Below are 24,844 nucleotides of genomic sequence, written 5' to 3'. Positions count from 1 at the left end.
AACAACTACCTGAATCTGACGCACATGTTGATACTGAAACTGGTGGAAAGGCTTGTCTGATTTGGGCAGAGGTAGTTTTAAAGGGGTTTTGCTGGCAGAAGTGTCATATCAAGTTTATTGCATTTCCCAAATTGAAGGGGGAATTTATAAAAAATATTTTAGACCTTCTGTAGAACTCGCTTGTACCTCAGCACCAAAATAGTCAGTGTTTGCATCGCTAAGTCTGCAGCTTTGGGGGGAAAGGAGGAAAGGTTGGGTAGTGTAGATCAGTATTTCTCAAATCCAGTCCTCAAGGCGCCCCAAAAAGTTTTTTTTTTAAGGCTTTCCTTTATTTTGCACAGGTGAATTGATCAGTTTCACTGCCGTAGCCGTTTCATCTGAGGGAAATCCTGAAAACATGAAATGTTGGGGCGCCTTGAGGCTGGAGTTGAGAAACACTGGTGTAGATCATGAAGGCTAGAGATGGCAATCGTACGTTTAATAAAAATGCATTTAAGTTTATACTGATCTACTTTACATATGCTTTTGCTAGTATTGCTCCCCTCTCCCTAATTTTAGGCACAATTATATTATGTTTTCTTCGGTGGAATCATTTTTAAGGCAGGTTTGATTTAATCTTAAAACACTAGTGTAAAAACAATTTCCAACCCCATGGCATTTTACCTTTGAGTTTCTACCGAATTTTAGAAGTAGATGTTTACAATATTAATGCATATAGGACTGAATATTCCCATTTTTAACAACCGGATACAACCCCATTTAGCTAGTGACTTAGATTAAGGTTAAATACTTTTACTGAATTCTTTGCCAGTGGTACCAATTCTGGTGACGACATTTCCTGTACTGGATCCATTATGTCTTTGTCATCCACATCCGAAATAGTAAGTGCACCTGAGATAAAAAATAAAAATAAAAAATACACCTCACAAGTACAGGGTAGTATGCTAAATATTAAAGAACTAGCATTCTAAATCTTTCAGGGGTTGTAAAACCATACTAAAGCCTCATATACACAGTCAGACTTCAAACAAACTTTTCAGTGGATTTTTGTCCGAAGGGAGTTGGCCAGGCACACCCATAGCATACACACGGCAGGACTTTTCTGCAAACTTTTCTAAAACTTTCCCAAAATCACATGTTTTTTCTGCTCTTTACCGCCACCCTTTGGTCAATTTCTGCTATTTTAACATTGGTTCTGGGCATGCGTATTTGCACTTCGGACAAAAGTCCGATGGATTTCTGTACACACGATAGGACTTTGCACTGTAGGACTTTTGTCGCCAAAAAGTTTGTCCGTTTGCAGCGCAAACTTTTGTGCGATGAAAACCGAAAAAGTTTGTCTGATGGAGCGTACACACGGTCGGATTTTTTGGAAAACTTGCTAATTTTGAAGATTGTTGGAAAAAGTCAGATCGTGTGTACGGGCCTATACACTCAAAGATGTGACTGGCCTCAGGTGATACACAAAGATGAAATACAATCCTCCTATATAAAAGTTGTCCCTGATTATCTGTAGCCCTCATCCCTCTACAGCCTTTCAAAGTACCAGATTTTAGACAGCATTTCGGAGTTTCAAAAGGCAAGGAGCATGAATCGGATGTCACACACTCATAGCAGAGTAGTGAGCCAAGAGTAATCTGAGACCTGAGTTGAGGGAATGGACCCCCCCCCCCCCAACTCTATATGCCAAGTCCCATAAGGATGCACAACTGAGGCCCTCATTCACCTGCTGTATGAAAATATTTTGGCTGTAAATCGATTTTAACCCACACTAGCAATACCCACTTCACACCAAGTTCTATATGCTGCAGAGGACTGTCAGATGTGACTCGTGCAGATAGCAGAGAAATGAGAGGAGACAGAAATCACACTAGCTGCTTTGGATAGAGGCAAGTATACCATATAGAAAAATATACCGTAATTTGGTAATTTTTTATTTCAGCAGTTTACAACTACTTTAAAGAAATACTAAATATAATGCAATTTATCTTTCATGTAAATATTGCCAATTTTATATACAAACATATGAACATTCTCATTTACATAGAATATGATATGCAAAGCTTTTTACCACATTTCCATGTGTTTTTTTCTATATTGCCAATTATTCCAAACTAAAAGGTGCCCATAGACTCGTGATGTGTGTGCAATCCTACTAAAAACAGAAAAATGGATCGTGACCCCCAATTTTTGGGTTTGGATGGCATGGGCAATGGCATTTTTTTATTTATTTCTCTCTGTGCCCCTGCAGGGGAAATAATCCACTTTATACTGGAAATCATTGTCAACAGGACATAAAGTGATGGTTTGCAGAAAGAGTGGAAATCTTCCAATAGGGACACCTTCAATGACAACTGTCTAAGAGAGGAAATGGAACCTCTTTAGACGGATTTTCACTTCCGCATTCCAAAACTGAGGTTTTTACTCCTCCCTACTATATTTAATAAGAAAATGTTTTGGCTGTAAATCGATTTCAACCCATTCTAGCAATACCCACTTCACACAGTTGTATATGCTGCGGAGGAGGCGACTGTTAAATTGCTCTGTAGAACGACATTAAAATCAGTCATGTAGATAAATATAAACATTAGGTCTAATTTTGAACTGTACAATACTATGAAAAGGGTGCAAAAACTCTGTAGAACAGAAATAAAATGCTGCAACAATTCAAACAGCATTTCGTGCACCGTTTGCCATGTGTGCATGATCAATGATGCATTTATTTCAAAGCTGAGGTCCCTATATACAATCCTTTATTGTTTTGTGCGTTTTCTTTTATTTGGCTGTTTTATGATATTAGGCCCCTTTTAGACTAGCAGACCGATCGGTTCCGCTTGTCGGTTTTTCAGGTTCTCTATGGAGTGGCGGGTGTCATTGGACATGTGTCTGTTAACACCCCCTGACATCCGAAACAATTCTAGCCGCTAAAAAACAATGGATGGAAATCCGTTCCCCATCCATCTGGCTGATTGAATGGCAGTCGGGTGTAAAACAGACAAGTGGTCTGTTTAAATCTGTCCACCCATAGAGGAGAGTGGGCTGTGTCTGTGTCTACTCTGCATAAGCGTTGCGGACAAGGACCAGCCACCCACTTTTCTTAGTGGGGTTTAGCTGACAGATTTCCCGCTGAGCAGGCAGACTCCAGCGGAACCCACCCTGTGTGGATGAAGCTTATTCAAGATCATAATTGCTTGCCAATATGAAGAAAAAGCAGAAGGTGCTGGCCATACATTTATTTTCTACTGCAGTGACAAGAAAATTAAAAGGAGCATAGAACATTTTCTTGAACACATCTTTAACCATGTATGTACAACACCTGGCAAAAGGTATGGAATCCCCACTCTTGGAAAATGTTCATTCAATTGAATTGTTTAATTGGGTAGAAAACTAACTAATCATAGACATGCCTCAAAACTATTTTCATTTAACATTCCAACCTCCTGGCTTTAAGAAACACTTAAAAAAAAGAAAAAAAATTGTAGTCAGTTGCAACTGTTTTTGCAGATCAAGCAGAAAAAAATATGGAATCACTCAATTCTGAGAAAAATATTATGTCATCATCACCAAACATCCTTTCAATTGATGGAATAAGAAAAAAGTGTCCAAAATCTCAATATAAACTTGTGCATTTATTGAAGATTTAATGACCGTCATCTCCCCATACCTTTACCTGACATACAACCCCATATCATCAATGATCGAGTACAGCCCATAGCAAAAAAAAAATCAGTGCAGGGCTGCATGAGAAGGTGCACAGGGAAGCTGGGCTGGTGGGGGTTCATTTTGGCAGGCAACTGTAGGATGCAGGGGATTGGCCAGCCAGGGGGTAAGGGCGGAGGCATTGCAGGAGAGAGAGGTCATGGTTATCGGACATCCGGTCAGCACACGAGGAGAGCAAACATTCCCGCCCGCCCGACCTACATGGTTTGAGTTTGGTTTGTCTGGTTTTTCTCTTATGAGGTGTATGTGGTTGGGTCTTTGGAGGCATTGTAAATAAACTGCCGGGATTTGATGATTGGAACACATCTAAGGTATGGGTCCCCAGTGAATGCTAGTTATGGTGGATTAACTAGGAGTTTGATATCAGACAGGAGGCTCATATCTTATGCATGTATCTTTCTTTATTAATGCCCATAGCAGAAAATTACATTTTTCAAATTTAACGTAAGTAAAAACAGAAAAAACTGTAAAGACTACATTTCCCAGCAGTCCTAGGGCCACAGTAGCCACTCCCATCCTGTAGTCTCTATATAAGGACTGCTCCCTCCTGGCTCTTCCTCTTTCTTTCTGCTCATGGCAGAGCACTATAAGATAAGTGTATTTCATATATCTTTATTCTTTTGTGATTATGTGATGTTGTGGGAAAATGGGGGTTTTCTCCCTGTATTTCCCTGAGTTTTACGTTTTTGTATCTATTCCGGGCGCCCCGATGTTGAGGGTTTTTGTTTGAGCTGTGTTTCAACTTTGTTTTCCATATTCTTTTGTGAAGCCTATATGGCTTTAATTTGACTCTGCTTTCCATCATTTTCTGGCGCAGGAACGCTGCGGAGTTCCCCGCAAATACGTCTGCACCTTTTTTCCCTTCACTACCTCAGTGGGCGCCATCTTGGCAAGCTGTCTTCTTCTCTCCTTCGCGCGCACAGGCAGGGGGGCGGAGTCTCCATCTCGCGGCCGCCCCCTCTTCTCTCCTCCTCTCTCGAGCGGCGTTACCTCATTACCTGGAGACGCTTCGGCGTCCTCCAATCGCTGTTAGAGCGGGACGCGGAGGGGGCGGACCTCTTGACCGCCCTGTCTATCAATTTCGGTCCAATAGGAGCTCCAGAGGCCGTAGTCTCGCAAGACTTCGCCTCTGGAGCGGTATTTTCATCAGGCTCTCCTCCCACCGCAAGCCATTCAGCGCCAACGGTGTCGGAGGTAGGAGCCTGTGGTAGTCAGCTAGTGAGATAGAGTAATTGATCAGTTAGCCAGCTAGCTAGCCTTTCATAGAAGGAATTTATTCCTCTATAATTGTATAGCCCCCTTGGTGCTCAATAGGCATCACCTAAGTACGCTTTTTGTGGGGCAAATATATTACAGCAAGACTTATTTTGTTCCTTAAATTGTCTGGCTGTCTGTATACCCATACAATATACAACAGAATGGCGGAAGAGGGTTCAGTTCCCGCCCAGGGCGTGGAGTTGGCGCTGGACACAGCGCAGTTCTTGAGCTAGGCTCAAATACAAGAATTAATCACTAAATCAGTGCAAGCCGCACTGGCTGCAGCTACCATACCCTCTGGAGCGCAGCAGGCCCTGACCCTCGCCCCTGTACCGCTGCCACACGGCAGTGAGCCGCACATAAAAAGAGGCAAATCCTCTCAGAAGAGGAAACATATTGTGACGGCCTATGACTCCCCGGCAGGGGAAGCAAATAGTATGCATAAGGCAGCTCCCCACACGGACTGCCACCCCACGCATCCCTCAGACTCCTTTCAACCCCTGGGCCTCAGGGAGTCACCAAAGAGGCATAAATCCGCTAGGCGGACTAAACCCGACTCATACGTAGTCTATTCAGACGAGGATTCGTCCGCTGAGTCGGACGGGTCTGAGGCCTCAGAGTCCGAATATGATGATGAGGAGGATGCTGGGACATTGGCGCTCAACCAAGACGCCACCCCTGGAACTCAGGGCGCAATCATAGTGGGTGCTCTGGGTGAACCATTGTTCCATCCAGATGCCATCTCCCACCCCCGTTCCGGGGATTGGTCCCCCTTACCCCATGTGTCGCAATATGTCGAATTTTGGGCACGTAGGTGCCTTGAGAGGTCCAATCGTAACAAACTACGGGCAGAATGCCCTCGACCACATATCCCAAAAAAAGTGGTCCTAACACCCGAGATAGACCTGATTCTATCCAAATACCTGTTTAAGACAGGAAAATTTCCCAAAAAGGGGATAGACCGCTCCTTTAAAGCCATACAGGACCGGATCCTTGACCTCCTTGGCCCGCTGACAAAGATCTTAAACCTGTCAGAACAGGCTGCGACATCAGACCAGACGGTCGACATAACCCAGCTACGTGGGTGGGCCCAAAGGGCCATATGTCTAGTGGGCAGCGCTAACCCCGCCTGCTCTGTCGAACGCAGACGCTCTATTTTGATGCGGCTTGACCCGCAATTGGCACACCTGGCAGAAACTGAACCAGGTCCTGCAGCAGAAGGGATGCTGTTTGGTGAATCCTTGGTTAAGGATATTAATAAATTTGTAGGGCTTTTTAACAGCCTCGACAAGGCTCAAACTTCGCTCAATAAATCCGGAGCGAGTAAGGTTTTCCCCCGGGCCGGCAGAAGTAGGGGCCGTTCTGCCGGCCGCAATAACAATTTCAGACCATTTCACAGGGCAGCTGCCCAATCTCAATATACCCAGGCTCCCCCTCCATACACCACAGTGGCGCAACCAGCACCTTTTTTCCCGCCCCGTGGTAGACCGTGGAGAGGACATGGTCACAGAGGATACCCCCGCTCCCGTCCATATACCAGTGAGTACTACCTACAATCCAATGTCCCACATACCTGTGGGGGGACGGCTAATGTTTTTTACCCACGCTTGGTCTGCGATTACGGCAGATACATGGATACTGAACACCATTACAGGGTTCCACATAGAACTTCTGTCCTCACCAAATCTAGGAGTGATACCACCCCCTATTCGATTTGCGAAACAAAACGTTGTTCTGATAGACAACGAACTCCAAGATCTGATTTCCAAACGGGCGGTGGTCGAGGTCGACCCATCTTCCCCGGGGTTTATCAGTAACCTTTTCCTGGTCAAAAAGAAAGGGGGAGGCTACCGTCCCATAATAAGGCTTCGGGACTTGAACCAACATGTCGCATATCGACATTTCAAGATGGAGGGTATCCACTGCCTCCGAGATCTCCTCCAACCGGGGGACTGGTTAATGAAGGTAGATCTAAAAGACACCTACCTCACCGTCCCCATGCACCCGGACTCCCAACACCTACTCCGCTTCAGATGGTGGGGACGCACTTGGCAATTTACATGCCTTCCGTTCGGTCTGTCGTCCGCCCCGTGGCGTTTCACCAAAATCTTGAAACCGGTAGTAGCATCTCTGAGGAGCAGGGGTGTACGTTTGATTATTTACCTAGACGACATACTCATCATAGCATGCTCCAAAACACAGGCTTATCGCCACATGGTTTGGACGATCAATCTACTACAAAATCTAGGTTTCTTGATCAATCAAGAAAAGTCGGTTCTCGCTCCTGCTCAGGAGATGGAATTCCTAGGCTTCCTGGTAGACACCAACCAAGCTGTCCTCCGTTTACGCAAGGCTAAATTGGCCCTGATCCGCAAAGAGATCAGAGCGGTGCTACGCAAGGGTTATCTATCTCTACGCGTACTGGCCCGCCTGGTAGGCCTGCTTGCGGCCTCCATTCAAGCCATATTTCCGGCCCCTCTTCACTACAGGGCCCTCCAGAGGCTCAAGATCCTTCATCTGCGACGGGGTCTCAGATACGCAGACGAGGTTCCACTCTCTATGGAAGCCAAAGTCGAACTGCAGTGGTGGCTTCGACATGCCGTCGAGTGGAATGGCAGAACGATCTTCAACTCATGTCCGGACGTCAGAGTCGGACGCGAGTCGTCGAGGTTGGGGCGCTCGCTTAGGAGAGACCTCGACGGGAGGGACCTGGTCCAGAGAGGAGTCCCTCCTACACATCAATGCATTGGAACTTTCAGCGGCCTTGTTCGCTATCCAGAGTTTCTTAACAGGGAGGTACAATTGCTGCGTATTATTACGCATGGACAATATTGCAGCGGTGCAATACATCAACCGCTTAGGAGGCACCAGATCAAAAATTCTAGCGGATATTGCCAAAGAAATTTGGCACTTCTGTCTATCCCGCAATATCGTTCCGATGGCGGAATACATTCCGGGTATTTCCAATACTATAGCAGATTGGAATTCCCGTTATCTTATAGACTCCAGCGATTGGCACCTGGACCGCTCAGTCTTCGTCCAACTGAACCAACTTTGGGGTCCCTTGGGCATAGATCTATTCGCCTCTCGCCTCAATCACCAGCTGCCCCGATTCTTCAGCTGGAGACCGGACCCGGGGTCCTCAGCGGTGGATGCTTTTCGTCACTCCTGGACAGGGGAGACACATTATGCGTTTCCCCCATTCTCGATGATACCCAGAGTGTTACTACAGGTTGCGAACCAGAAGGCGACGGTTGCGTTAATCACCCCATGGTGGCCGACAACCATGGTTTCCCCTCCTGCTGGAGATGGTCATAGACTACCCCAGACTTCTGCCTCCGTTTCCGCACATTCTCTCCCATCCGACCAAGGGCACTCACCCTCTGGTAGCGGAAGGCACGCTGACTCTCCTAGCGTTGTTGGTTTCGGGGTGCCAGACGCGGACAGCGACCTTTCTAAGTCAGCTAGGGATCTCCTCGCCCTGGGCCCCCGGGACTCGATCGGCATATCGATCAGCCTGGAGACTTTGGGTGCGTTGGTGTGATCAACGACAGGTTGATCCCGTACAAGCCCCTGTAACTGTCATAGTGAATTACCTGGCGGATTCTTTCGGATCGGGTAAATCATACAGCTCCATAAATGTTTACAGATCAGCCATTTCGGCTTACCATTACCCAGTGGATTCTTTGCCAGTCGGCAGACATCCCCTGATATGTAGACTGCTACGGGGCATCAAATTCAAGCGGCCTCTCCGCCCTAAATATCAGTCCACCTGGGATGTCTCCAGGGTTCTCGACATGTTCTCGGGCTGGGAGGACAACGATGCACTGCCTCTCAGACTACTGTCTTTTAAACTCACGGTCTCGATCAAACGAGTCTCTGACGTTAGGGCTTTGGACATTTCCAGGCGCCAATTTTCAACTCAAGGGGTAAAATTCTCGGTGGTCCGTAGAACCAAAACAGGCCTTCAGTCTGTGTTTTACCCTTATTTTCCTGCGCATCCACGACTTGTGTGGTTAGATGCCTACAGGCCTATGAAGCACACACTACTGACCTGCGCTCTCCGGGGTTCTCCCAACTTCTAATATCTTATGTTCAACCCCATCATCCGGTCACCCCCGCCACTCTGGCGCGTTGGGTCAGATCAACCATGGCGATGGCGGGCATAGACATTACCCTGTTTGGAGCACATTCTTCCAGAGGAGCTATGGCTACCAAGGTGGTTACGGCGGGGGGCTCTCTCGCGGACCTCTTAATGGCGGCTGACTGGTCTTCTGAGACCACCTTTCGCTTTTTCTATTTTAGAACAGAGGAACATGTCTCCATGTCAGTCTTATGATGGTTAGATCTGTAAATGTATTTGCCTTATTACTCATGTTGATATAGATACTATGTTAAGCTTTGAACCTGCATAAGATATGAGCCTCCTGTCTGATATATAATTTGAGATTTTCCTAGCTTGTGACGGAAAATATTAGTTATATGAAGACAGGAGGCGAGTATCTTCCCTCCCTACCCAACCCTATCACGGTTCTGCATTCTATTTCAGGTTATTGATAGCAATCACGGCTCCGGTGTGCAGACGACCTGTTGATCGTGTGATGTTTCCTGGATATGGATGACCAGTTGGTCGAAAACGTTCAGTTGGTTAGTCCCCGTTGGGACCAGTTGCCGTTACCCTAGTTGTCTTCAGAAACTGAGATGTCGGGCCGGCTGGCCGAAGAATCCGGCGAGTGGAAAGATGTTCAAGTGATGATCCTGGTTCCTATAAGCTTAAGATTTGCATAAAGAAAGAGGAAGAGCCAGGAGGGAGCAGTCCTTATATAGAGACTACAGGATGGGAGTGCCTACTGTGGCCTTAGGACTGCTGGGAAATGTAGTCTTTACAGTTTTTTCTGTTTTTACTTACGTTAAATTTGAATAATGTAATTTTCTGCTATGGGCATTAATAAAGAAAGATTAATGCATAAGATACTCGCCTCCTGTCTTCATATAACTAATATTTTCCGTCACAAGCTAGGAAAATCTCGAATTACAATGGTGTACCTGCTGAATGTTGTTTCCCCCCCGAGTTGGTGCAATGCGGCAGGGACCATGGAAAGGGTTTAAGCCAATACAAGGAAAAGATTTTGATACGTAGTGCCTCCAAGGATCGGCAACCAAAAAGATTATGCCTTGTTTGTTTAAATTGTTAAATAATTGTTAATTTTAATAAAAGGGGCCATAAAACAGCCAGTTTACTTCCAACCTTGGTGTCGGACTATTTTTGGTAGTTAAATCGGGGGCAATAAGATGGAGAATATAAATTGGGAGACAAAGAGCCAGGATACATCTGGGTTACCTTTTCATGGAAATGTTCATATTTTCTTCAGGCAGTCGTCTTCATACATTTCATTGGAATGGCACAAAACAAAAGTTGCAGCATCATCACCCTGCCCAATGCAGATTGGTGATTTATCGCTGAATATCACTTTCATCCAGTCATCCACAGTCCATAATTACTTTTCTTTAGCCCACTGTAACCTTGTTTTTTTTCCTGGTAAGCGGTTTTCAGTTAGAGCGTTTTTACAGCTGGAACACTTTCAAAACCCACTTTTCTCAGCCAAAAAAAAACGCCCCTGACAAAAACTGCTGACAACAGCCTATGTGTGCATGGACATGTAGGATAACATGCTGGGGACTTTATGGACTGTAGAAAAAACGTCTGAAGCCAAAAACAGCAGCTGTAAAAACATTCAGTGTGCATGAAGCCTAAGGCCTCATGCACACTGGACGTTTTTACAGCAGTTGTTTTTGGCTTCAGACGTTTTTTTCTACAGTCAATAAATTCCCCATCACGTTATCCTATGTGTCCATGCACACATAGGCTGTTATCAGCAGTTTTTGGCTGGGGAATTTTCTGGCTTTAAATGACCCCCAAAACTAGTGGGTTCTGAGAGGAGTTTTTCAGCTCCCGAAAAACGATCAAAAACGCAGCTCACCAGTGTTTTTTAAATGTTTTTGATCCATTGGAAAAAAAAAATACATACAGCACATTTAGCAGTCTCATATGTTAGTGAGAAACATTGTTCTTTGGGCCCAAATTGACCCAAAGGAACTATGTAAAGTGTAACAAAAGCTGGAGTTCAGCTTTAAGCCTTGCAGTGTGGGTGGGGAGGGTTCCGCTTTAAGGGATTTTGACCAGTCAGCCATGTCGTCACAGCCAGTATGGAGTAAAGGGCAGATCTCTTTACAAGTGTTCTAGAGAGAGAGAGAGAGGGTTCTTCGACTCGAATAGTAAGTACCTTGTTAAGGCGGGACACTACTGGATCCATGGGAGGAATAGACCACATTTGTACAATATCCTCCACAAACAGGTACAAATCCAATAGGCATTTGCGGGGAGCAAACAGCTTGTCAAAATGTTTCTAATATCCACAGAAAAAGAGTTGGAAAAGCATGTGCAATTGAAAAGTCTTTGTGGCCTCAGGAAATTGTAAGGAACCAAGACTGAAAACAGCACCGATAAAAGCAACAGAACGATCCTTTAGTTTCAGAGTGGTGGCCATAACATTAATAAGAGCTGAAGTAGTCTCTTAATTAAGGAGTAAGAGTAGTAGACTAAAACTGCTCATGGGCAAGCTCATCAAAGACTGGAGCTATTCAAAAAGCAGGAACAGCAACAGGGAAATGCTTCCTCAACACTGTATTGAAAGAAAGAGTGCGCAGAGAGCATGAGCGACACTCCACCCAGCAGATGAAATCATCAGGAATTTAAAAATAGCCCAGTGACTTAAGTGAATGCGGTAGCTCCTAGTGCTCAGCCCAACTTGCCTACTTACTAGGTCAACTAAAAGGTTGGGACTTTATATGAGGCGCAGGGCATTTTTGCCATAATTGAACAGAAAAAAACCCACCCTTGTCTTTTTCTGTTTACTTACTAGGTCAGTCTGTCAAAAGGGGCAAGCGTTGAGGCACCGCCATTGGCTCTGGACCCAGAAAGCATGCCACGTCTAACTTTTACCAGAATAGAGTCGGGAACATGCTCTACAAAAGTAACAGTGCTTGAAGGTCACTCCAAGCTATTTCTGCAACATCCAGTGCAGCATGGACCAGAAACAGCACTCCAAAGCCAGACCGAGGATGGCTGCACTGGATAGCTGCAATCAAAGAGACAAATCTCCAGTAGAAAGAGAGGGGAAAAAATAGTCTTTAAAGCAACAAAGCTGCAAAAAATATGTAAATGTAGGATATTAGCACAAAACTGGAGGCATGCTGTTAAGTCGGATGGGTTATCCTGAGCTGACAGTTTTTGTGCCTGTCAGTGTGCAGTCCTCCTGTATGTGGCAATATAACCTGTTTTTATATTAACCTAATGGGTTATTCATATAACTATGTGACCAACAATTGATTACTTACAAATAAAGTAAATGTGGATGATCTCATTAAATTTGGCATCCATCATGAAAAATGCTTGATCAATTAACCAGTTTGTCTGTGATAAAAAATAAATGAACCCGCTCAAACTGATAAAAACTCATTCAGCAATTTAGTCAATAGAAGGGTGAAAATAAAGAGCAATTAAAGACCAAAAACACTCACTTGATTGCCGTGTGGTATTTCCAGGAGTTAGGAGGCCTGAAACCCCTGACAGGTTTACATCAGAGAATGAGAGGCTCTCTGCCCTACCCTTTCCTGTTCTGGTCTGTTTTAGAACTGTAAATGAAGAAGATCTGGGCTGGAAAGAGACAGACAAATCCAAGTCACTAGGACAACACAGTATTGTTTTTGTATGTTAGGCAAAAAAGGTTTGGTTAGAGTGAGGAAGGTTTAGAACTCTTGACTGGTTTCCCCTGCTATAGGCTGAAACAAAAAATGTACAAGTTTTTTAACCTTATTCTAAGTAATAATAAATCGCCCTGACAATGATGGATAGCAGTGAAAGTTTGAGAGGGGTTCTAAGCATTCCTCGTTCTTTACAAAAAATATTGTGGCTGAACATAAAAACGTTACTTTTACTTTAGAAACAATGGGCCAGATTCAGAAAGAACTGCGGCGGCGTAACGCATCGTCTTTACGTTACACCGCCGCAAGTTTTCAGTGCAAGTGCCTTATTCACCAAGCACTTGCGTGTAAACTTACGGAGGTGTAACGTAAATCCTTCCGGCGCAAGCCCGCCTAATTCAAATGGGGCGTGTACCATTTAAATTAGGCGCGCTCCGGCAATGAACGTTCTGCGCATGCTCCGTTAGGAAATTTCCCGACGTGCATTGCGTGAAATTACGGCGCCCCGACGTGTTTTTTGAATTGTGACGTGCGTAACGTACTTTCGTATTCCCGGACGTCTTACGCAAAAAAAAAAATTGAAATTCGACGCGGGAACGACGGCCATACTTTAACATGGCTGTTCTAAAGTTAAGCCATGAAAAAGCATGTCTAACTTTGCAACGGGAAAAACCGACTAGCGACGACGTAACGAACGCGCGTACCTTCGTGGATCGCCGTAAAAGCTAATTTGCATATCCAACGCTGGAAAACGACGCAAACTCCACCCAGCGGCGGCCGAAGTATTGCATCCTAAGATCCGACGGTGTAAGTCAATTACACCTGTCGGATCTTAGGGCTATCTATGTGTAACTGATTCTATGAATCACCTGCATAGATACTCTCAGAGATACGACGGCGTATCAGGAGATACGCCGTCGTATCTCTTTTGTGAATCTGGCCCAATATCAGTGCTACTCTAGTCTATGTTTCTAAAATTATTGGGGAATTTTCCCCCTGTAATGCAGTGCACTTGGAAAAAACATTAAGCAACCAACACTGAAGAGAAGATGTCAGGATTCAAACAAAATGATAGAGCTTCATCAATTTCCTTGCTTCACTACCTGGTTAGCCAATAACTAAAAAAGAAGCCAACTAAAAGTCCAAACAGTTCCAAAATTATCAGTCATTTTCATTCTTCTTTTACAGTGTCCGATATGTGTAATCAGGCAAAACTTTTCTATGGGGTTTTCTATGCTTTCCAATCCATAATGGGGTTTACAAAAGCCACCAAGTTGTATGCTGTTGCAGCTACTTACTCCAATATGCAGATCACAGTCTGTTGGCCACACCAAGCTCAGCCAACCGGCTGGGGAGCTTAATTCATGGGACTGGAACCCAACTTACTATTACATTGATAAAAGGAAGGTAATAATTTACCCCTTCACTCTTATGCCGCGTACACACAATCGGAATTTCCAACAAGAAAAGTTCAACACGCATGTTCTGAATCAATTTGACGCATGCTCAGAATCATTGAACTTAATTTTTCTCTGCGTGTTGTAGTGTTGTACGTTACTGCGTCCTTGACGGTCAGAATTTCAGACAACATTTGTGTGACAGTGTGTATGCAACACAAGCTTGAGCCAAAATTCCGTCGGGAAAATATCCACGGTTTTCTTGTCGGAATTTCCGATTGTGTGTATTCGGCATTAGTGTAGGTTTGACGTGTAGCACCACCCCCACCCACCAATGCATGCAATAAATGTATGTGCTACAGATGACAACCACGGACCCCACCATGTTCATTACTGCCTAGATAACACGGAACAGAAAATTATGAGAGAAATACATACCATTTTTTTCAATATGTCTTCATTGCTACTTTCAGAAGATAATGGCAGCACTGTAATGAATTAAATATTGCCAGTGACCAATGATTGGATATGAACATTGTTGCACACACACATAGTACATACATACACACACACACACACACACACACATCCATATGGATACAAAAAGTTCCCAGCACTTATTTGTCTAAAAGAAATGAAAAAAAAAAAAAAAAACTTCTCAGAAATACCAAAGATTTACACAGATGCCATTGTTTTTAGTTTTGGGTAGATGCTAGGGGTGTGAGTGGAACGTCATCAACCTGGTTCTAACATAACTTTTTCCATTATTAAAACATGAAGAGAACAGAAAAAAAATCTGCTTGAGCACAAAGAGTAAAACCTCATGGCATGTTTGTGATTGATGGAGGGTGTCAGGGAGATCGTCTAAGAAGCCAGTATGTGATTCAAATACGTTTTTTAAATATATATATATCCCCCAAAAGGTTATTCAGATTTTATAATTATGTCAGAATGTTTATACTGAAATAAAAATAGTATTGTATTTATGAAATGATGTAAATCTTGTTTTGGGAGATGTTTTCCAACAATACAAACAAGAAATTCAAGTTCGTTTATCCGTGCTATTTTGAAGACAAGTGACAAATGATATGCTAAAAAATAGGATTTTTGGACAGTTTACCTGTAAAATCCTTTTCTTCGAGTACACCACGGGACACAGACCAAGTCTTTACATAATGGGTTACATGCTCACCAGAGGTGACTGGACACTGGCACAACCGGAGTCAGTTTCCCTCCATATAGCCCCTCCCATCCGGGAAGCACCTTAGTTTTGTAGCAAAGCAATAAGGTTTTCCCATAAGAAGGGGGGGGGGTGTCCCGTGGTGTACTCCAAGAAAAGGATTTTACAGGTAAGCTTTCCAAAAATCCTATTTTCTTTATCGTACACCACGGGACACAGAGACCAAGTCTTTACATAATGGGTCGTCCCAGAGCAATGCTCCCATATGAGGGGGGGGGACAAAGATCAAGCAGGCCGCCCAGGAACCAGAAGCTCTATACCGCTGCCTGCAGTACACTTCGCCCGAAGGCGGCATCCTCCTGTCCTCTCACGTCCACTTGATAGAATTTGGAAAATCTGTGGACCGAGGACCAAGTTGCAGCTTTACAGATCTGAGCCATCGAAGCCTGGTGGTGCACTGCCCATGAAGCACTTATCGCCCTGGTTGAGTGCGCCCTAACAGAAAAATTAGGAATCCGATTCTTTAAACCATAGGCTTGAAAGATTGTCTGTCGAATCCACCTGGAGATAGTGGCTCTAGACGCTGCTTGTCCCTTCTTGGGACCATCCGGCAAAATATACAAAACATCTGCTTTGCATATCTGAGTGGTTGCCTGCAGATACACCTTTACTGCTCTCACGAGATGTAGAGAGTGTAATAACTTCTCCTCCGCTGTCTGCGGATCCGGAAAAAAGGAAGGCAGAACAATGTCCTGATTTAAATGAAAGGACACCACCTTAGGTAAAAAAAACAGGATGGGGTCGTAGTACAATTTTGTCTTTATGACAAACTAAATAAGGCTCTTTGCAAGAAAAAGAGCTGCTAATTCAGATACTCTTCTAGCTGAAGAAGAAACGCCAACTTCCTGCTTAAGAGAATCAGCGGAATGGGGCAAATAGGTTCAAAAGGTTGCCTCTGCAACACTGACAATACTAGATTCAGATCCCATGGGCATAAGGGGGATTTAACTGGCGGATTGATCCGCAGTACCCCCTGAATGAAGCCCGCACTAGGGAATGAAATGCCAGAGGCCTTTGAAAAAAAGACAGAGAGACAATATTTGACCCTAATGCCGCGTACACACGGGCAAACATGTACGATGAAACCGGTCCGCCGGACCGATTTCACCGTACATGTCTGCCCGGGGATTTCTGTACGATGGCTGTACTAACCATCGTACAGAAATCCGCGCGTAAACAATACGTGGGGCGTGTCCGCGCCGTCGCCGTGGCGACGTGGGCGGCCCTGCCAGTTAAATGCTTCCACGCATGCGTCAAAGTCATTCGACGCATTCGAGGGATGGCGGGCGCTCGGACATGTACGGTAGGTCTGTACAGACGACCGAACATGTCCGAGCGGGCAGGATTCCAGCGGGCTGTTTTAAAACAAGTCCAGAAATATTTGCCCGCTGGGAAAAGGCCTGGCGGGCAAATGTTTGCGGGAATCCTGCATGCTCGGGCCTACACACGACCGAACATGTCCGCGGACCAGTTTCAGCAGACATGTTCGGTCGTCTGTACGGGGCCTTAATGGTACTAAGGGCTAATTTCATATCCACTCCTAGCTGGCAAAAGGCAAGAATCCTACTAATGTCATATCTCTGAGGATTCCATTTGTTGGTTTCACACCATGAAACATATGCTTTCCAGACTCTATAGTAAATAAGTCTAGAGGCTGGCTTCCTGGCATTAATAAGTGTAGAAAGCACAGGACCCGAGATCCCTCTCTTCTTCAGAATGTGGGTCTCAACAGCCACACCGTCAAACTTAGCGTTTGTAAGGAAGGATGCAACACTGGTCCTTGCGACATCAGGTCGCGGCGAAGCTGAAGCTTCCAAGGTGTTCTTATCGCCATCTTTATGATCTCGGCGTACCAAGGTCTTCTGGGCCAATCTGGGGCCACTAAGATTACCGGAATCTTTTCCTTCTTGATCCTGCAGAGTAGCCTCTGTAGAAGGGCGATCGGAGGGAAAGCATAGATCAGTGAGAACTGATTCCATGGAACCACTAGCGCATCCGATCCGTAGGCCAGAGGATCTCTTGTCCTAGACATGAAGTTGTCCTATTTCCTGTTGAACCTGGAGGCAAACCGGTCTACATCTGGGGTCCCCCATCTCTGGCATCTGGCCTTAAAGATCTTGGGGTGGAGAGACCACTCTCCTGGACAAAGTTGCTGGATACTCAAATAGTCTGCTTGCCAGTTTTCTACCCCTGGAACGAAGACTGAAGACAAGGAACATGTTCTTCTGCCCATCTTAAGATGCGATTCACCTCCTTCTGGGCGCCTTGACTTCAGGTGCCTCCTTGGTGATTGATATAAGCTACTGCTGTAACATTGTCGGATTGAATCCGAGCTGGGTGACCTGCTTGTCCAGGTTTTGAGGGCTAAGTATACTGCCCGTAATTCTAGTATGTTGATGGGCAGACTCCTCTCGGTTTTGGCCCAGGATCCCTGGGCTGAAGCCTCTTCCAACACAGCTCCCCAGCCCCTTAGGCTGGCATCTGTAGATATCACCTTTCAGGTGACTGGAAGAAAGGATCTTCCTTTCCGTAAGTTCTTGGTTTGTAACCACCAACTGAAGCTTTGGCGTACCTGTGAGGCCAGGCGCATGGGTAAATCCAGAGCCTTGATATTTCTGTTCCAGGCGGCTAAGATGCTGCCTTGAAGTAGTCTTGAATGAAACTGGGCATCTTGCCTAAAAGCCTTATGCCTTGGTCTTTGTGGCTGGCTGAAAATGCCGTCGCCACTGGCTGGAAGTAGATTTACCATGAGCCGGGGAGAGAGAACGTTTAAAACAAGGACGCTTGTTTTTCTTCTTCTCTGGTAATAGCGTAGTTTTTCCGCTAGATATCTTTTGGATATACTTTTCCCAATTCTCCCCAAAAAGGCGTTCTTCATGAAAGGGGAAACTCGCCAGAAGCTTTTTACAGGGTGCCTCTGCAGACCAATGCTTTAGCCAAAGGATTCTGCGCATATGCACCAGCTGGAGTGTAAGACAAGATGCTTGCAGGATAGAATCTCTCATAGCATCTATTGTAAAGCATAAAGCTTTAGGCAAATCTTCCCAAGCATTGGACTGCTCTGGAGTCAATTCCTTCAGTCCCTCTTTTATCTGGTCTTTGATGACCTGACACATGCCTACTGCTGCAACCGCAGGTTGGACAACTGATCCTGCAAGCAGGAAGGAAGATTTAAACAAGGATTCCAGCTTTTTCTCTGAAGGATCCTTGAACACCTGTACGTCAGTGGGCATGAGCCATGCTAATAAGGCGTGACCCCATGTAAATGATGGGCCGAGTGCCATAAAGATACGAAAAACGAACGGCGCATGCGCCGGCCCGTGGACGTATCCCAGTGCGCATGCGCCGTTCGTTATTCATATCTTTATGGCACTCGGCCCATCATTTACATGGTCGGGTCGGAACGAACGCCTAAGATACGTCGAATCACTGCCTACGACGTGAACGTAACCTACGCCCAGCCCTATTCACGTACTACGTAAACGACGTAAAAAACTACAGCTGTGTTCCCTGGTGCAGCCATTTGCATTGATGCTGCTGACTTACACCTGCTTTATGAGTCTCAACTTTACGCCGGACATACGACTTACGTAAACCGCGTATATTAATGCGCCGGGCGCAAGTACGTTCGTGAATCGGCGCATCTCACTCATTTGCATATTAGAATCGTAAATCAATGGGAGCGCCCCTTGCGGCCAGCGTAAATATGCGCCCACGATACGACGGCGTAGGAAACTTACGTCGGTCGGATGAAACCTATTTTCAGGCTTATCTTGCTTTCAGAGTCAGACGCATAGATACGACGGCGCATATGTGCACTTACGCGGCGTATCTCGAGATACGTCGGTGTAAGTGCTACGTGAATCCGGGCCTTAGTCTCTGTGTCCCATGGTGTACGATAAAGAAAATAGGATTTTTCTAACAGTTTACCTCTAAAATCCATTTCTTGGAGTACATCACGGGACACAGCCTCATAGTAATTACTAAGTGGGTTATATTCCACCTTCAGGTGCTGGACACTGGTGTAATCAATTAGACAGGAAGTTTCCTCCCTATATAATCCTCCCATACTGGGAGTTTTTGTAGCAAAACAATAAATGTCACAGAATCCCCAAACAAGAGGTGCGGGAGCTCTGTGTCCCGTGATGTACTCTAAGAAAAGGACTTTACAGGTAAGCGGTTATAAAAATCCTATTTTCTTTATCGTACATCACGGGACACAGAGCCTCATGCAGACGGTCGTTTTATGCGATGTAAAAAAACTACGTTTTTAAAAACGTCAATTTAATTGACCGTGTGTGGGAGAAAACGTCGTTTTATGTCTTCTAAAAAAACGACCAAAAAAAATTGAAGCATGCTTCAATTTTATGTGTCGTTTTTCAAAACGTCGTTTTTTACTTCACAGAAATTGACCGTGTGTAGCAAAAAACGACGTTTCAAACAACGTTTTTACACCCGCGCATGCCCAGAAGCTAGTTATGAAGCGAGCTTCAATGGAAAAACGTGGTGAACGTAACCTCGCTTTGCTAGAGCACTGTGAAAAAACGATGGTGTGTAGGCAACATCGTTTTTGAAAATTGAAGTTTCAAAAACGTTGTTTTTTACTTCACAGAAAACGTCGTTTTTTTACATCGCATAAAACGACCCTCTGTACGCGGCATCATAGTAATTACTAAGTGGAACGTCCCAAAGCAATGCCTGATGAGGGGAGGCAGACACAAATAACGCAGACCACCATCAGACGTGAGGACCTATACTGCTGCCTGCAGCATACTGCGCCAAAAAAGCGGCATCCTCTTGCGGTTTTACATTCATCTGATAGAAATTAGTGAGCGTATGCACCGACGACCAACTTGTGGCCTTGCAAATCTTGGGTCACAGGCTTGGTAATGCACCGCGCATGAATCGCTTACTATCCTGGTAAGGTGCACTCTAAAAGGAAACAGGTGAAAACCCTCTCTTTAAACCACAAGCCTGAATCATAACCTGATGAATCTACATAGAAACAGTTGATTTAGGACGCTGCCTGCCCTTTCCCGGGGCCTTCCGATAGATACAGAAAATTTATGTTTTTGCGCTAAGTAGCCGTTTCAGATAGGCCTTGACTGTTCTCACTCTAACAAGAGTGCGTAACCATATTAATAGCCGATTTGAACACTGCATGCCCATTTCTAGGGTCTTCTGGCAGCACAACAAAATGTCAGTTTCCTATATCTGAAACTTTCAGATAGATTTTTAAGTGCCCTCATCTATATTGAGAGAAAAGTAATAACTCTTCCTTCCGCAGAACAAGGTTCTGGAAAAAAGGAAGGCAAGAAACATCTTGATTCAAATTAAAACTAAATCCTTCTAGGAAATAAGGCTGGGTGAGGATTTAAAGCGGGGGTTCACCCTAAAAAAAATTCTAACATTACATTGAGCCGAATTGTGACTATGACATTATGCTGACCTTTTTAAATTCCTTGCCGTACATACCGTTTTATCTATATTTTCACCGCGGCTTCCGGGTATGTAATCCTGCGGGACTGGGCGTTCCTATTCACATGCTAATTGATTGACATGCTTCCCACCGGCGCATACAGTGCGTCACGAGTTGCCGAAGGAAGCCGGACTGCGACTCGGCTCTATACGGCACCTGCGCACCGACGTTCGGCTTCTTTCGGCAACTTGTGACACGCTGTATGCGCCGGTGGGAAGCATGTCAATCAATTAGAATGCGAATAAGAACGCCCAGTCCCGCAGGATTACATACCCGGAAGCCGCGGTGAAAATATAGATAAAACGGTATGTACGGCAAGGAGATTAAAAAGGTCAGCATAATGTCATTGTCACAACTCGGCTCAATGTAATGTTAGAATTTAGGGTGAACCCCCGCTTTACCATCACCCTATCCTTAAGAATAATTAAGTATGGCTCCTACAAAGTAAGCTGCCAATACTGAAACTCTTGCGGTGGCTACCGCAACCAAGAGCACCAGTTCCCTTGTTATAATAATGTAGGAAGGTAAGAATTCTACCTATGACATACTTCCAAGGATGCCACCCCTTGGTTTCACACCAGGAACATGGGCCTTCCAGATCCTGTGATACATGGTCTTGGAGGCCAGCTCTCCTGTACGAATCAAGGTAATTTGACGCTAATTCTGAAAGCTCCGATCCTCAAGAATGCGGGCTAAAACAGTCAGACCATTAATTCCCATGTTTGCAAGACAGGATGGCATACCCCCTTGCAAAGTAGGTCTGGACAAGATGTAAGGGATGCAAGTATGTCCCCTACTACCACACTTACGATCCCTGCACAGTAAGGCCGCCTGGGTCATGCCGGAGCTATTAGGCCAGCTTCCGTCTGATGTTGCATAGAAGCCACGGTAGTCGCGGCACTGGGGGGGGGGGGAGGCATAAACCAGTGACAACTGGTCCCACAAGGTCACTAGAGCATCTGTCCCGCATGCAAGTGGATCCTCCGTCCTTGACACAAAGCTGTCAAAATTCTTGTTGAACCTGGACGCCAATAAATTTTATGTCTGGGGTACCCTTTCTCTGGCATTTAGTCAGAAAAAAGTCGGGGTGTAGAGGTCATTCTCCCGGGAACAATTGTTGACGGCTCCAGAGAACCGCCTGTCAATTCTCCATTTCATGTAATGAAGACTGTCAATAGGCAAGGCACAAGCTCCTCTGCCCAAGCCAGAATATAGCTCACTACCCTCTGGCTACGTGACTTCTAGGGCCTCCTTGGTAAATGAAGTAAATCACCGGTGTGGCATTGCTGGGTTGTACTCTGACAGAACAATCCTGCAACCTAAACGCACAGGCCCTTAAGCCAGACGTGCCATCCGTAGCTCTAGAATGTTGACTGATAAGGCTCACTTGGAGTTTGACCACTTCCCCTTGGCAGTGGTCTCTTCCAGGTCTGGCCTCCATTCCTAGAGACCAGCCGTCGTAGCCGCCACCTCCTAGGTAATTGGTAATCTTCCTTTCTGCCAATCTCTTTCATTAAGAACCACCAACTGAGACTCCAGCGTATCTCTGGGACCAGCCTCTTTGGATAATGCTAGGTTAGGATCTACTTGTTCCAGGCCGACAGAAAAATGTTTATAGCAAACTTGAATGAAACTGAGCATAGGGAACCACTTTGAATGAAGCCACCATCTTCCCTAGCACCTTTAGCAAAGGGCAAATGTAAGGAACTCTTCTTTGTCTTGACCACATTGACCAGCTTATTTATAGCGCTGACTTTGTTTGAGGTAAAAAAAACTCTCCTTTTTGGGCAGTGTCCCAAACATTCCAAGCTTCTTACGCAAGAATAAACCTTTAGACTGGGATCCTAACCCAGGAGTTCCAGATACTTGCTGGTCCAGCCATGCTACTGACTGATCAGCCACATATTGCCTCGGTATGCCATTACTGCTATACCCTGGGACTTTAGAACTGCTAGAGGTGGGCCCCTAGCACCCTGTAAACCCGGGCACGGTGACTAACCCAAGGGGAAAGACCACCAACTGGAAGAGGTGCTTTTCTCCTGGAAAACACAGACAACCTCTGCAGTCCCATGTAAATAGAACAGAGGAAACAGGGTGGGTCTTCTAGATGAGGTAATGAGGGGTAGATTCATGTGTCTCCATCACTAATATATTTGAACAAAAAGGGGGGAATTGGTGGTACTTTGAATGAAGCACACTACTAAAGCTATACAATGCAATCATGTTTATTGATTCCTGGTAAAAACACTCATGTAATGATAATGAATACAATAATCAATAAAATAATCAATAACATTGGATAACCGCTTGATATCCCATAATATATACATATATTCCAACATGGTTTTAGAATTGTAAATTGATGATGAAAATAGCCGTAGATTGCCATTTAACATGATGGACAGATGAATCTTAGACATATATTTGCAATGATGTAGCATGTAACAGTAGTTTGATAGCTCTACGCATTTCATGGGTACCCCCAATAATCAGGAGCAATTAAAAATAGAAGTATCTATAATAAAAAAAAATAGAAGTGTAAAGTACTCTCATGGTTAGGACAGAGAGGGATAAACGGAAGAGGGGGAACAAATGATGCCTATTCACTCTTACCTGGAGGTAGATTAAATCTACAACAGTGTTGACAGCTGAAGGCTTCATGGCAAAGCCATCCCCGGAGCTGAGGCAGTATAATCCACAGCTGCATGGCAGTCAAAACGATGGTGTAGAAAACTTCTATATAGATGTGAGCCCAATGAGCAGTGATAATATTAGTAATTACTGTGTAAAGTTCCCAGACAATTTCTGTGGAAAAAACTGTATAATAAATTAACCTGCAAACATGGGCAGAGGGAAGCATTATAGCCAAAAGGAGATAAAAGAATGTTTGAGCCAAACGCAGAGTGAGAACACTTGAAAGAGTAAGAACCTCTTCCTCACTAGAGCTGGTGTTAAAAGAAGATACCATGGAAACTCCAACAAGTGAACAGCAAGCCAGAAGATATGTACCTTGAAAAGAGAAAAAAAGCCAAGCATCGTATTAAGTGTATGGGAACTGGAAGTAAATAGAGCAAGTGCTGCTTAAGTGTGTGGCATTTATAGCGCCAGCTGACTGCAGATCGCCGCCAACGTCATGCTGCGTGCACCAGCGCCCGAACGGCAAATGATGCTCGAGAACTGGCACCAAAAAACCTCCATGTGGTGATCACAGGTGGAAAACAACACGTCGGCGCATGGCGTCAAGGTGACGTCATACGCACGGAGTGTGAGGCATGGAGTTGATGCGCGTCGGGTGCCCCCCCCCCCACCTGCATAGAGGCTATGGAGGGAGGGCCCCAGTGGGCATCGCAGCCAACATATACATGATATGTAGTAATGACACCCGAAGTGCCAGCCAAGGACATACCTACTAAAAAATAATAAATAAAAACGTTTAATTGATAAAAAGACATGCTAAATCTGTAGTGTGCTTCCATCCTTAAATATGCATAGAACAGAGGAAACAGGGGTGGGACTTTTAGATGAGGCAATGAGGGGTAGATTCATGTGGAGCAATTAAAAATAGAAGTATCTATAATAAAAAATAAATAAATTACCATGAGGAGTACTTTTTGGGCAAAACATAAAAAAGTGTGCGCTGTATACACGCATACATATATCACGTGTACTATGGAACGGGCATCTTGCACGCAAGCATGCGTTTATGAACGTGTTATACAACATTGCGCAACATGTACCCATGCAGACACAATGAATTCTGTAAAATTAAGGAAACTTAAAATTATCATGCCTCATTATGCAACCATGCAAAATCTACGCAAACATGCAACTTTAGGCGATCATGCATCCTTATGCGATTCAGCATTTTTATGCGATCAAACATCGTATGCATTTTAAGCACTACTGTGCGGACAAGTACCCCTGTGTGATCCAGCATCTTTATGCAATCAAGCATTTTTATGAGATTTTAGGCATTTTTGTGAAAAC

General features: G+C 44.8%; 1 protein-coding gene across 3 annotated transcripts in view; it reads right to left on the bottom strand.

Annotated features, from left to right (window-relative positions):
- The window catches only part of SYCP2L (synaptonemal complex protein 2 like), a 230,406-nt gene that overhangs the window by 63,123 nt on the left and 142,439 nt on the right, over positions 1–24,844 (bottom strand). For 2 of the 3 annotated variants that reach the window (XM_040353718.1, XM_040353719.1), the window contains exons 26-28: positions 14,577–14,626; positions 12,559–12,694; positions 791–891 (exon numbers count right to left, since the gene is read on the bottom strand). In XM_040353718.1, the coding sequence (XP_040209652.1) occupies positions 791–891; positions 12,559–12,694; positions 14,577–14,626 (287 nt within the window). The remainder of the gene's footprint in view (positions 1–790; positions 892–12,558; positions 12,695–14,576; positions 14,627–24,844) is intronic. The other variant, XM_040353720.1, reaches the window with a different exon arrangement.

This window comes from Rana temporaria, chromosome 5 (assembly GCF_905171775.1).
Source record: "Rana temporaria chromosome 5, aRanTem1.1, whole genome shotgun sequence".
NCBI classification, from domain to species: Eukaryota; Metazoa; Chordata; class Amphibia; order Anura; family Ranidae; genus Rana; species Rana temporaria.
This window is presented reverse-complemented; position numbering and strand designations above follow the sequence as displayed.